At 47.7% G+C, this 15,003-nt stretch overlaps 1 protein-coding gene across 1 annotated transcript in view; it reads right to left on the reverse strand.

Moving 5' to 3' along the window:
* The window catches only part of LOC142572946 (alpha-(1,3)-fucosyltransferase C-like), a 55,131-nt gene that overhangs the window by 28,069 nt on the left and 12,059 nt on the right, over positions 1-15,003 (reverse strand). The window contains exon 3 of the mRNA XM_075682414.1: positions 12,411-12,651. Within this exon, the coding sequence (XP_075538529.1) occupies positions 12,411-12,651 (241 nt within the window). The remainder of the gene's footprint in view (positions 1-12,410; positions 12,652-15,003) is intronic.

The following is a 15,003-nucleotide window of genomic DNA, read 5'->3' on the forward strand; positions in this document are numbered from 1 at the left end:
ATTACAGAGGAGGTGAGAATTGTATTCCTCTTCGTAACACGATCCAATTCTGCCGAGCGTGTGGCGAACTTGGCCACTGCACTGACGTATGCCCACAACCAGATTTGCCCACGTGCCTTACCTGCGTAGTGCGCAACGCAGAAGTAAGCCACAACTGTACCCGACATGCGCAATCTGCTCTGGAGACCATCTAACTGGAGACCGCAGTTGCTCAAAATACCTCAAGCCTGTACGGTACCAGGCAGCGAAACCACCCAAGAACCTACACAAGCCAGCCCCTCGCCGGTTCTCCTCTGAGGACGAAGAATTGGAATTGGCGTACAGACGAGGGTGACCCACAGGTGCCGCTCAAAAACCCGCACGCCATCGAGCAACCACACGGAGCACGGACAATCAGGGCAGCAGCGTCGAAGGCCCACGTCGAGGCCAAGACCAAACACACAGAAGAACACGAAGCCGAAGGCCCATCCGAGAGGGAGGTCACCCGGGGTATCCCTGGCACAGAGCAAGCCACAGGCGAATCAGGTAAGCTGGGCGCAAGTCGTATCTCCCACTGCCAAACATACACCTGTTACACCACCGATCACGCAACAGCCAGAATACAGAAAGGTAGTAGACGAGAACAGACAACTAAAAAAAACTAGAAGATGTTAAGTCTAGCATGGCACGCCTCGAGTAACCACTTTTAAAACAATCGAGCAACACGTCAGGCCTGGCGAATGCACCCCTTACGCAGCCCATGACAACGCAGCAACCACAAACCATGTCGCTAGCGTACCTAGTACAACAGATGCAGCTTGTCCTTGCCAAACTAGGACCGGTCGAACGCATCATCAGTGACCTAAGTCAGACGCAGAACTCTCGCAAGAGAACTAGTGAAAGCCCGGCTGCTCCCACCAGACAACCGATAGAAGTAGGACCAGATTACAAGAACGCCAATCATGGCTAGGCACAGCAATAGTGAGCAGACCGAACAAGTGGAAATTTGGCAGTGTAATTGCTGCTTACTGCAGAAAAAGTTCGCCGATTTCACAAAATTCATTGGATTGTCTCCAGTTCATCCCGATATTATACATGTTATATCTGAAGGGCTACGTGTGCTACAAGAACCCAGATAACCCACGAATAGCGACCTTCGCAAAGAAGGATGTGGCGCTGAGCATTAGCTATGCAGGCAACGAGCCCATCCAGCATCACGTAATCACGGTCTGGCCTCTAAAACGCTGTCGACCGAAAACGGTTATAATCAATGTGTATAGCCCTCGCAGAGAGAAACATGCCGACTTCGAGAAGATACTAGTGCACTCATTGGGCCTTCTAAAAGGAAAGGACAAACTTATATTTCTCGGAGACTTTAATGCACAGCACGCTAACTGGGGCTATAGCAAAGGGAACCCCAAATGAATAACGCTAGCGAACCTAGTGGAGAGGTACGACTTATACCAGCTTACACAGCCAGATCTCCTCACACGCATTGATAATAGTGTCTAAAAAGACACGTCACCAGATCTGACATTCACGAACGCCGCTAGGAACACGAAGTGGACGAATCTAGGAGAAAATTTTGGCAGTGACAATTTCATTTTGAGTATATCGCTCAGTGCGGCCACGATAAGGAGGATGATATCAAAAGCCAAAATCTCGGACTGGGTGAAATTCCGCGAAGGGGTAGACATTCACGGAGAACTGGCCGACGTCAACACATGGACAGCACAAATCAAAAGAGGACACGCGAGGGTAACGAAGGAGACTGAAACAAACATTGAAACTCCGGTAGTCGATAAACACCTACTTCATTTGTGGGATGCCAGAAGGAGCCTCACCAAACGTTGCAGGAGACAGAAACTTAACCGAAAGCTGAAAATACGTGTAGCCCAGCTAGCACAGCAAGCTAATGTGTACGCGCAACATTTGAGGGACGCCAACTGGAGACATTTTACTGACTCGCTCAGAGGGACACTGAATACTAAGCGGACATGGCACGTCTTGCGAAGCATGATTGACCCAGGAGGTACATAAACAGTGACGAACAGGACACTCAAGACCCTAGAGAACGAGTTTAAAGGGGACTATATCCCGTTAATAAATATGATCAAGAGATATATGTTGGGCACAACGTTACCACCCAGCTGCTACACACGCTTTACAAAGGAATACAGCAACCCAATTTAGACGCACCTATAACTTTGGAGGAGGTGCACGCGGCAGCCCAATCATTTCGGAAAAACACGCCTCCAGGAAATGATCAGACTACCAATGCCATGATCTGAAACCTGAGTGACGCAGCCCTAAAACAAATCATAGACTTCTTTAAGGAGGAAGTCTGGAATGAGGGCGGAGAACTCCCAATAGGTTGGAAAGAGTCCAATATCACTCTAATGCCCAAGCCGGGTAGATCCATGGATGTCTAGAATATAAGACCCATTTCGCTGACATCATGCGTGCGCAAGTTGTTTCAAAAAATGATCTTAACCAGACTATTCAACTATATAGAGACGGAAAACCTTCTACCCAGCAACATGTTCGGCTTCAGGCTGCACGTATCAGCTCAGGACGTGTCCTCCTTCTGAAGTACGATGTTCTGCACCCGATCAGAGGCTCGAGTGACAATTTTATACTGGCGCTCAATATAAAGAAAGCTTTTGATACAATCTCCCATGACTCAATCATGGAAGGCCTGGAGTTCATAAACTGTGGCCGCCGCACATGCACATACGTTAGGTCCTTCCTGAGGCACCGAACCAGGACGATAAGTTTGGGATCGACTAGGTCTGACACTTTCGACCTCTCGAACAGAGGCACCCCGCAAGGAGCTATACTCTCTCCTATCCTCTTCAATGTCAATCTCGCCATTGAACTACAGCAGTACTCAGATTTAGGCGTCGCTACTTAGGCGGACGACGTAACCCTTTGGATGCGACGACCGGAAAAGCAGGACACACTCCAAAGAGCAGTGAACAAGATGCTGGCTTTCACGGGCGGAGCTGGGATGAAATGTTCACCCGAGAAGACCGAACTCATCAGAATCAGGGCTAAATAGGCGACAAAGAACGATATTGTACCAATAATGGTACATACGGATGGACGTCCCGTCAGAAAGGTGAAAACATTGCTCATTCTAGGAATGTGGGTACAACAGAACGGAGGCACCGCACACGCCATCCAAAAGTTGAGAGCGACAACAGGGAACGTAGCCCGTATGATACGAAGGATAGCTAGCAGTAAAGATGGGCTAACTGAAGTAGAAACTATCAGGCTGTTCCACGCCTCCGTAGTTAGCAGAATGACATACGCACTCCCGTAGCAATCACTAACAAACCAGGAGATTAAACAAGCTAATAAAATCATAAGGAAAGCCTTCAAGGCAGCGCTTTGCATCCCCGAAAGTGCTAACAACGATAAAGTTGAGAAACTAGGCATCTACAGCACCTTTGAAAAATACGCGAGCATGGCCCTCATAGCTCAAAGAGAGCGGCTCTTTTCAACAAACCAAGGACGTGCAGTTCTAGAAAAGCTGGGTTTTACGCCACGACCACTATACTGCGATGAGGATACAGTGTTACTGGACAGGGACACAAGATCTCACGTCACGGTGGCACCAATACCGAAGAATATGCGCCCAATTTACTTGAATCGTACACTGTAATAACCCGACATTATGAAATTCTGTCGGTTTGTGCGCAAATCACTCTGCAGAAATTTCTAGGAATTCTCTAGCAATTAGCGAAAGTCGTTGTCTTTTTTAAAAAGGGAGATGGAAATTTTCTTGGTAATTACAGACCAATTTCAATTTTGCCAGTGTTCTCAAAAGCCTTTGAAAGAATGCTTCATCTAAGACTATCTAACTTCATTCATAAATTTAACCTGCTAACACCATTTCACTTTGGCTTCTGCAAATGCAAATCAACTGGATCTGCATTGCTCGAACAAAAAGAATATATAATAACACAACTAAAAAACAAAGCTATTGTCATTGGTGTGTTTGTGGATTTTTCAAGTGCTTTTGACCTCGTGGACCATACAATCTTGCTTAATAAATTGCAACACTATAGTATTCGGGGGAAAGCACTATCATTATTAAACTCTTATCTATCATTTAGGCAACAGGTGGTATTAATTAATGGTACACAGTCCCAACCGAAACCTCTCATGTGCGGTGTTCCTCAAGGAAGTACGCTAGGACCTTTACTTTTTAACATTTATATAAATGATTTAATAAATATTAACCATGACGCAAAGTTTGTCATTTATGCGAATGATACAAGTCTCTTTTTTTCCGGTAATAACATTTCCAAACTTATTGATCAATGCAACGCTGCAATAAAAGGCCTCGAGGATTCCTCCATGGATAATTCAATGAAGATCAACGAGGGTAAGCATAAGGCTTTCATTTTCAGACCGAAAAATAAACTTATTTCACCGCATGAAGATATCATTTTAAATTCACGTCCTGTAGACATAATAGCGCAGTTCACATGCCTAAGGGTTATATTTTCCTCCAATATGTCATGTGATTATCACGTTAATTACGTCTCAAACAAAATAGCTCAAGTCATTGGTGCTATGGGTCGCTTAAAAACCATCCTTCCTACACAAACTCAAATGCTAATTTACAACTCAATCTTCAACTCGCATTTGAATTATTGCCGCTTAGTCAGGGGTACCGCAACGTTCACTAACCTTGAACGCATTCACCTAATCCAAAAAAGGCATCTCCGTCGTGTGTATAATACGTCATACCGACATCCAAGCGCAACTTTATTTAGTCATTCTAGAGTGATTGAAGCACATCACCTCTATAAATATCGCCTCAGTGTCATCTTTAAATCCGAAATTAGGTAATATAACCAATCTCAGGAAAGTGGCAGAACTAAAGAAAAAGAATTTAAGCTATCCTACAAGACATGGCGAGGAATGGATAGTACCGACACCTAGACTTAAACTTGGACAAGGACGTCTTCGCTATATTTTCTACCTCTTCTTAATGGTTATAGTGTCACTAATTTCGATTTGTTTTCTTGTTCGCGCGAACAGCTTCACACTATGTATTTAAATAACGTGGCCTAAGTTTACTTATGTGTACGTATTGCTGTTTCGTGTACACTATAGTGATTCCTTGGTATACTTATCTGTTTTATTTTTTAGTTGTACAAGTTCCAGTACTGCCTCCCTGCTCAACATTAGGTTTGTAGACTCGTCAAGCTGGCCTGGTGTAGCTTTCTTCTGCAACCCCTCCACCTGTATTGTAAGATGGGAAATAGTATTGCAATTGAAACATACCATTCGGGTAGAAGTCGAGCACGAGCTGTGACGCGGCCTGCGGAATAGTTTTGGGAAATGTTCGGCCGCGTACTACACAGACGCTCGCCGAGCCAGTAGAGAGACTCACACGGTAGCGGTCACCAAAAACAACGTGTCATAACGGCCATAGTCGTAACTCGGTCAATGTGTGTGGCTGAAGAGTCTGCAATAGCCAAGGCTATTGCAGACGCGGAACACAGAAACGAGTCGGCAGTCATACTATCCGACTAGCAGACGGCATGTCGCCTGTTTCTCAATGGGACGGTACCCAAAATGGTACGCATAATCCTGGGACGGACCTTGATAGAACACCACGGCATTATTTGGTGTGTATAGCTAGCCGTATAGCTCGAGGATTCAACAACCGAGCTGCGGCTGAGCCGAGCGCGGGACTTCTTCCAAGAGCTCGTGACATTCTTCTACAACAGCGGGAGGAACGCAGAGTCTACGGTCATCCACGCAAGGCCCTTAACAGTGGCGACGCATTAAAGCAGAGCTTCCCCAACCTGCATCAAATCAGTAAAATAAACTCAACCAGATTTCTGGACGCCTGTTCATGGTGTTCTAACCAACCCACACTACAACATATTACATGGGAGTGCCTGAAAAGGCCTTCACATATTACTAGCTCATACATAAATGCACACCCGCTCATGGTAAATAGGCAGTGGGAACCATGGCTTGTGGATGAAGGAAAAGGGAGCCAAATGGCTCTCCTGGACCAAGCCCAGCGAGCCGCTTGTGCCAGTGGAGCCCTGGACTAAGCGCCCAACCACGCTCGCCTAATCTTCTTTTTCAAAAATAAAGTTCCTTTCCTTAATTCCTTCCTTGCGGATATTTTTTCGTAAGCTTGCTGCGTAAACAAATAGTGCGGTGGCATGCGGGAAAAGCAGCAATGGGCTTCGAGGAACCCTTGATAAATATTAAGGACCAGGGGTAAAATGAAGTGCCACGACATGCGTACGTATACTTGAGCTGTTAAGCAAGTCCACATAATAGTTTGCTGCGTAGCAGCTGACGCGGAACATGTAGTCGACGGCTGTCAGCCCCACTGTTTTTCTTACTGACTCACGCGTGAACCGGCAGCAGATGGCGCCGAACCCAAAACAATAAAAGAGAGGTTAGCGCTGAAATGATGTATAAACATGGCAGCCATGACTTAACGTCATCCTCCCAGCCCCGACATTGCCTAAAAACACAGCCTTCGAGATAGTCTGCATACCTTTGTAGCAGCAATGAGCTTTGGGCTTTCATAAACCGGTGTTCCCGAATTTTGTCAGTGTTGACGTGGTCCTCGGAAAGTCTTTAAGACAAAATAGCCCAAATATAGCCATGTAGCCAACTCGGAAATTTCGACGCCAACCCACATAAGAAGTAGCCCAATTTGTCTAGTAATAGCCCAATCTGGCAACCCTGGTAGAAAAGAAAGCGCTGCGTCGAGTTGTCGCGCCCGCGTCGACCAATGAGAGTACAGCTCAACGGCACGTGGGGCACGTCACGCTATACGTCATGCTTGAGTTCCCTCAAGCACAACAGATGGCGTTGCCCTTCGCGCATATTGCTTTCGGCGCACAGCAACAAAGAACGTCAAGCGGAAAGTCAGAGAGGCTGAAATAATCTCATGGGTGGCGGCAATGGAAAAGAAACCTGCCATGAGTAAATGATTAAGAGAAAAAAACGAAATCAGGAAAGAAAATTTATGATAACTCAAAGGGAAGTTCATTAATTTTCAAAGCGAGATCAGGATGCCGTAAAACACGCATCTATAAAGCGAGATATAAGAAGGAAGAAGCATAGGCTTGCTGCGGTAAAGCTAGGGAAACGATTCGTATTATTTATAATTTTTTTTTATATACACCTAATTGAACCACCCAATTCACGGCCAATCCCCCACTGTGGGTATGTGCCACGGCCACTCAGGACGACAACAACAACAACGATGGAGATTGTTTTATTAGAATGTGAAGACGTCTGCCCAGCGGTCGATTTAGGCAGCACTAACCTCCTTGAAGCCCTTGGGTTCAGCGAGAGCAGGGAAAAAGTAAACATGTCCGCAATAGAGATTAGTAAGAGGCGATTGGAAGATTGGTGGAAGTAAGGAAACGACAAAAAACGGAGACGTACAAAAGTAAAGTTCGCAATTGGGGGTCAGAAAATTGGGTTGTAGGAGTTCATAGTGTATTTTTTTCTTTTTTAACTTAGGTAGGACATTAGGCAGTATAATTGCAAGAGCTTGGTGGCGCAACCCACCACCCCGTTCCAAAGGGGACGCTCATAACATCCATCTATCCATGCATCGGTGGAACAACTGGGCGGAACACCTGGCAAACGCGGCGCGCCCAGCGCGCGCCCGTCGTGCTCATGCGGTTGCTGACACGTCAGCGGTGGTGCGGGCCTTCGCCACGCGTCGTGCTATCGCGAGCGAAAAGCGCTCCGTGCGGTTCCAGCTTTACGCACAACCTACATACGTAGCATTGGATTGTGGTTTGATTAAACATGAAAACGTAATTCTGTTACTCGGAAAGTCACAGATAAACCCCTTTTCTAGGTGCCGTTTTCTGGGTGCGCACGCCACGAAAAACTAAATAATTCTGTTCTAAATAATTATTATTAGCACATCGTGGACAGTTGTATAAATGACACATTTGGAAGCAGTGACATTGTTATGCACACCCATATCTTAAAGACCTTGAAAATCTGACATAATTCAAGGACTTCAATAAGTGTGGGGCGAAGTTTGAACGATGGCATGCCGCGGCCACTCCTGACCCGACACACAGCCACATGCGCTAGCAAGGCAAAACGTACGTGACACATGATGATGATGATGTCCTTGATGAGTTTGGCGCTTACCCACTCGCGGGGATTGGCCAAGAGTCGGGCAGACTTTGCTTATGTGTTCAGTAGTTGCCGCGACTAGAGACGTTCAGTTTTCTACTTCCTCGACCTTTTCCTAACGGGGTGTTTTAATCTAATATGGTGTGAACCTTTGGTGCGATCCCGCGGCACTCGGTTTCAATATTGCCTGAACTTACCGTTAGACGATAATTACATACAATAATTTGGCGAAAGAGACGTCGAATGAGGTGAGACTTTCAAGAATAAAAAAAAAATAAAGGGTGCGTTAAAATGGGATCGCCTGCATATTCGCCATTTAAACTGCCCTGAAGGCACCAATAAAAGGTTTAATTAATAAAGCTTTGTTAATTAGTCTTCTCAACATCACGTTATTAGTGGCAAAGTATGTCCGCCTCGCCTAGGAACTCGTCAGCAAAACACCATGTTCGCTGCGCTTATAGCGTTTTTTATAAAGAATCTGTATTGTCTAAAAAAACCAGCCTGCGTTACGAGCCTCTTTGTATATGCCCTTCGCATGTTCATCATCATAGATTCGACAATCCACTCACCATTGTATCACATGCCGTGATGGGACTTTCATTGTGCAATAAGGAAGCAACCACAGCTATTGACAGCGAGGTGCTCTTTCATGGGAAAATATGAACCTATGTTTCCCTTGCCAGAAAGTTCGTATTGTGGGCGAGCTCAACCACTGGAAAACCTGGCGCCACCGTCGGCGTGACGTGGCATGAGGGATCACGGGGACAAAACGGCCGCGTTGGCTGCTTCGGAAGCGCTGAAGCGAACTGAAAACTAAAGTTTAAAGTCCCACCTGCGCTGTGGTTCTGATTAAGTAGTGAGGCTTTCCCCCCTTGGGTGTCTGCTTGAAAACATTTGAAAGTACCATAATAGGTAGTGGTTGCCTTTGGAGGCGTGCAGCATGATAGGATACAGTTTGTTGCCGCACTGCCGGACGTGCGCAACGGAGCCCGGTGTCAATATTTTTCGCACGTAGCCGCAGGACAAGAAGCTGCGTGAAGCTTGGCTCGCGAAACTTAGAACCGGCAAACAGCCATTGGCTACAACTCGGTTATGCAGCAAGTACAGACGCGAGGAAGATTTCTGCTACGGCGTCAGGACTGCAATGTTCGGTGAGTAGTATAAAACGCGCACTGAGACGTTCGCCCGCGCCGCTGCCAGGCTAATGTCATGACAGTTTGGTCTGTGAATTTGTTGATGCTAGATACTGGCAAGTTCACTGGAATGGAAAGAGAGCGGTAAGAAGCACATTAAAAAAAGGCATGGCATATGGTCATGTTTGTGTTATGAATTAATGCACTGGATTACGAAAAGAAGCAGAGGGAAATCGCACACTGAGAAGACCAATAAGCATACAATGCGACGCAACTTGGGAAATAATATTGAAATGTCCAAGAATTTAGAAGATAAGAAATGATTGAATCGTCTCGACGGCACATCACAGTCGCCGTAGGCGTCGAAGTCTCTATAAAGAAATTATTTTTTAGCGGTTCTAATAGCATCCCCGAAACAATGGTTGCTAGTGTGCTGTAAAATGCTCATATGCTGCTGCCTAAACTTCACGGCACGGTGCGAAAACGCACTCTCAGCGAAAGCAAAACATTGTGCGCGAACAAGCCTGCAGACGCGCAGTCGATCGCTGCGAAACCATGCGATCGCTGCATTGAGGCTTCACTCTGTTAGGCCCCATTTGATATACAGAAAGCCCACTGTAAGAACTTATTTCCCATAGCTTACTCTCAGCGTTTGCCTACCTTCCACTGAAGAAGCCGATTCGGGAGACTCCATCGCGGCGACCGCGCGCAGTGGCGTTCACTGTACGTATTCGGTAAAGAGATATCGTCTGTAAATGCTTCTGTGCTTTCAGTCTGCCCAAGATTGTTATATCGACAGTCAAAAACTTCCTTCGTTTTGAGAGTGCCTAGCATAGATAAATGTCTAGGAGGGCTGCCGCATGGTGTTTTACTGAGCGCCATAAGCGAAGCCTATGAGGAGCGCGCCCCGTGATCCCTCATACTACGCAAGGGAGGCGCTTCCGACAGATGGCGACTCCGTAACTCCTCGCCCCCAATATAGAATTATTCTTCTCGATTGTTCGTTTTCCCTGTAGTTTCCTGCACTGTCGTTTTATTGCGATAGCAACTGTATGGACACTCCCAGCCGAATCCGTATAAAGTCTAAGTGCGATACTATCGCGACCGCGCATCGTAGGTGCGAGCGAAAGCTTGCGAGGGCGAGCCGAGAGGGATGGTGGCTTGATGCGGTGCTGTCTTTTCCGCTCGCAAGGAAGTATAGAGGGTGCGCGCCGTCTCCTCACGCGCGTAAGGTAAAAAAAAAGGGGGGGGTGGAATGTGCGTGCTATGAGTAGTGAAAGTAGTTTGTGCGCATCTCCTCGTCTACTTCAGCTGCGACGGCCGAGCGTGGCCACGCGCCATCTTGGAACCAATCTGTGATGGGTTCGAAAACTAGCCGACCTGAGATAGCTGACGCTTCGTGTGCGCTCTGATCTCGCGCGTTTCGTTCGCGGTAAGGCGGGAGACAGCACTGGCAGCACGAAGGGGAATTCTCCCGCCGCTGATGTTGGTCTTCGTCCTGCCAGTATTCTGACACTGAGTGTCCACGGTCGTTGAGTGAGATGCGTTCGTGTTTATCCGTGCACGCGTGACAACGTACCTGTTAATATACCTAGTAAGCGAATGTTCGCGGCAGTTTATGCGATAAAACTGCCAACATTACTTCGTATATCTGTCTAATATTGCGCTATCGCAATCAATGAATCTTCTTTCCGGCGAAAGTGACATTTTTTTTCTTTCTCCTGCATGCTTGCTTTTGTGCCAGAACAGTCTGGTACATGCAGACAACACGTGCAATACCCCCCGCCCAACTTCAAAGATATAACAAACATTTTTCAGCAAGAGCCATGTCTCGACAAGACCGGTTCTTTGAAGTATGCTTTAATTAAACTGCAGCCACAATAAACCAAGTGGAGCTGTTACTTAAGGAAACTTTCTTGATCAAGAATTATGCCTCATCACAAGTTGCGCGACCCGTTTTTTTTTTCTATTCCGTCTTCATCACAGCATTCCGAACACTACATTTTTTTAAGCAGAAGGTGGTAAGTGAATTATTCTAAGTTATTCACTTCACCTTCACAAGAGCCATAGCGTCATGCATGATTCCACTGACACAGATGACCCTTTCATCATGCTAGAGATCGAGATTGTAGTACAGTTGGCGACTTTCGCCGTTAGTTTGCGGCCGTTGTGCCCCACCATTTTGCAATCCATCAGAGCTCACCGCTTTGAAACTACAGGGTGGGGTGCACTCTTCAGATATGGAAGCTTTGCGGTGGACACCAGATCCTTCGATTCGGTGCTCTCAACAGGGGAGCACAACCAGGAGACCACCGACTGGGTGTGCCGGTGCCGCTTTGCTGGAAGTTATATCGCACAGATATAACAAATTTTGCACCTCTTTCTGCTTTTAGGTGCTTAGGTAATATATATATATATATACGTATCTCGTCAGGTTTCAGACGCCATTTATCGCGGCGAAGATCATAGACAACGCCATTCACGATGACAGTGAACATGCGTTCGATAAAACTGCATTTGAAATGCTTTCCGCATAGCACATCGATTGCAGTGCAATCGACGGGTTCTTGCAGTGCAATCGACACGTGTACTGCCGCGGTGCGGTCGCACCTCGCCGGTCCCTTCGTGAGTCGGTTGCAGCGCGGGCGTTTGCCGCTGTGTCTCGGTAAGCAAATGGCGTTTACCATCACGGCGTGTTTCCCGTTCGACATGAGCGTCGGCGAAGCAGCTCCCGTCAAATGGGAAGCGCGAATGAGCGCGAAGCAGCTCGCGCACCCGCCGGCACCAACGCATGCTTAGAAGGCCGTCTATCACTCGAACGTCGTGGAGGAGCGTACTAGTTTAAGCGATCACGCTATAAAGCATCCTTTTCCTTAAAGCGCCCAGCAGGAAGAAGGACCTTGACAGCCCGAGCGATTTGGCCAGGGCGAGATCGGGTACGAAAACTCCTAGCCCGCTCAGCGGCTTCCGTTTAGACATTTCAAGTAAGCAGACTTCTGCTGTAAGTGAGAAGGCATATTTTTCTGGTGTGTTTACTTCAGAGCCCCTGATCCCATTGGTTAGTTCTATGTGACTCTTTGTGGAATACTCAGCATAGAATAAAAGTGCGCTTAGATGCACCAAGTGCTATATACGTACTTGTCGCTGTGGTCGTGGTGGTCGTCGAAACTTCGGGATCGCTGTTAAGCTTTTCTGGCAATTCTTGCTTGCGGGAGAGCTGAGGTACCGTCGTTAACTTGTCGTGATTCCTGCCGTGGTACACCGACATCGAGTAGTATGTCACCAACACCGCCACGGCTACAACAGTAGTGGCAGGTAGCCGCAGGCGCTGTATTAGTTTTCGTTTCGAGTGGTGAGTCGAGGCTAGGAAGCGATGCTGCTGCAAAATAAAAAAACAAACACGCTGATCGAACTCTATGTCGGCATTGAAATGGCGCGAAGCTTGTTTGAGTTGAAGGGGTAGGAACGGTAGCGGATGACACGCGCCCGGTTTCGTCGCATGTAGCTGTATTGCTTTGTGTGTCATGAGCCCGAAGGTGATTTACGGGTCTAAAGAAGTTGCGTGTGTCCGTCGGAACGCTTTTGTATAGATTCTCGGTTGCTGTGGTGTCATGACCTAGTTTGGCTAGGATTTCTCTACCCGGTTTGGTTCCAGAGAGTCTTGTCCATTGACCCCGTTCTTGAGCTTCGGCGATTTCTTCAAGTGTATTGTGTACCCCCAGTTGCAGCAGGAGCTCTGTCTCGGTGTTCTGTGGGATTCCCAGCGCTAGTTTGACTAGCTTCCTCAGTTGTACATTGAGTTTGTCCTTCTCCGCTACCGTCCATCTGTGCATGGCCGCGTGGTACGTGAAGTGGCATAGCGCGAAGGTGTGTGTTAGATTGAGGAAAGTTTCTTCTATAATGCCGTGTTGTCTGTTTGCTACGCCTCGTATGAGATAGAAGGCATTACTCGACTTTTTCAAGAGCCTCTCCGCTGTCGCCGCGTTAGAGCCGTTGCTCTCAATGAGCATCCCGGGGACTCTGATTTTGCTGACGTGTGGAATGGTTCCTCCGTCTTTTGTTCTGAGAATAATGGCGTGTGTGTCTGTGATTTTGCTCTTTGGCGTGGGGCGGTTTGTAGACGAGGAGCTCCGACTTCGCAGGCGAACATCGCAGACCCGTGGGAGCGAGGTATTCCTCGATCGCGTCGATCGCTTGCTGTTGACTGTTCTCTATTGACCCCAGGCTACCTCCGGGGATCCACAGCGTCACGTCATCTGCGTATATGGTGTATTTGACGTTCTCGATTTGATCTAGTTTCTTGCCTAGGCCGGCTAGCGCAAGATTAAAAAGCGTCGGAGAGATGACATAATCTTGCGGGGTGCCCTTGCCGCCGAGTTTGTATTTCTGGGACTTGATTTCCCCTAGACGGAGGGTGGCCGTTCTGTCGCTCAGTAACGATATTGTATAAGGGTAGAGTCTCGTGCCGAGGTCGAGGTTGGAGATCGTGTCGAGTATGTAGTCATGCGATAATTTATCGAATGCCTTTTCGAGGTCTAGCCCTAGGATTGCTCTCGCGTCTCTAGTGTCTGCGTCAATGATGTCACGCCTGAGGAGCTTCATGGCGTCTTGGGTGGATAGCCCGGGTCTAAAGCCAATCATTGCTGCGGTGTAGACATCTTTTTCTTCGAGATGCCTCGAGAGCCTCTTTAGGACCGCGTGCTCGGCTACCTTGCCGACGCAAGACGTCAGCGAGATAGGTCTGAGGTTATTGATGTTGGGCGCCTTGCCAGGCTTTGGGATGAGCACAATGAGGGCCGTTTTCCAGTCTTCGGGTAGTGCTCCATTCCTCCAGATTTTGCTAATTTCCTCTGTGAGGGTTTCGATTGAGGTTTCGTCGAGGTTTCTAAGTGCCTTGTTAGTTACGCCGTCCGGCCCAGGCGCCGACTTGCTATTTAGGTTCTGAAACACCGTGCGTATCTCTTTGGTTGAGAAATCCCGATCTAGCTCTGGGTTGGCCTTGCCGCGATATGCTTCGGCGGTCGTGCCTCTGGCATTTTCGGCCAGCGGGGGGTACTAGTCGGCGAGACGGCCAATGAGCTCATTTTCCACGGTAATCCTGAGTTCCTCATGCATGATCCTTTTCAGCATGCGACTCTGGTCCGCTTTGGTTCTGGTTCTGTCTAAAATATGTTTGAGCAGGAGCCACGTCGTCCCGCTGTTGATGCGGCCGTCCGCGGCGTCGCACACTTCGTTCCATTGCTGGTTAGATAATTGCGTGCAATATTCTGGAATCAGCCGGTTGAGGGAAAAAATTATTTTCCTCAGCCGTCGATTGTGTCTTTGTTCTTTCCATCTCCTGGGGAGCGATTGTTTGGCTTCGAGCATGTGAGCCAGTCGGCTGTCCATGCTTTGAACGGCGAGATCTGTCTCTATTTCCTTCGTGACCGCCTTAATGTCGGCCTTTAGTTGCGACGTCCATTGTTCCGTTGATTTTTTGCCTGTTCGGCGTTCGTGTCTGAACTCGCGGAACTTGCCCCAGTCGACGTAGGTGATTTTTCTGGGTTCTCTGGATGAGGTGTCAATCATTGTCTCAACAATGTGATGATCGTTGCCCAGGTCCTCGAAGAGGTTGCTCCACTGATAGTTTGGAACGTTGCGGACGAAAGGGAGATATGGCGTTGTATCGCGGTTGACCGAGTTACCCGTTCTTGTGGGGTATGCGGCGTTCGTGATGAGCGTTAGGTTAGGA

The sequence above is a fragment of the Dermacentor variabilis genome, chromosome 2, assembly GCF_050947875.1.
Source record: "Dermacentor variabilis isolate Ectoservices chromosome 2, ASM5094787v1, whole genome shotgun sequence".
In the NCBI taxonomy this organism is placed as follows: domain Eukaryota; kingdom Metazoa; phylum Arthropoda; class Arachnida; order Ixodida; family Ixodidae; genus Dermacentor; species Dermacentor variabilis.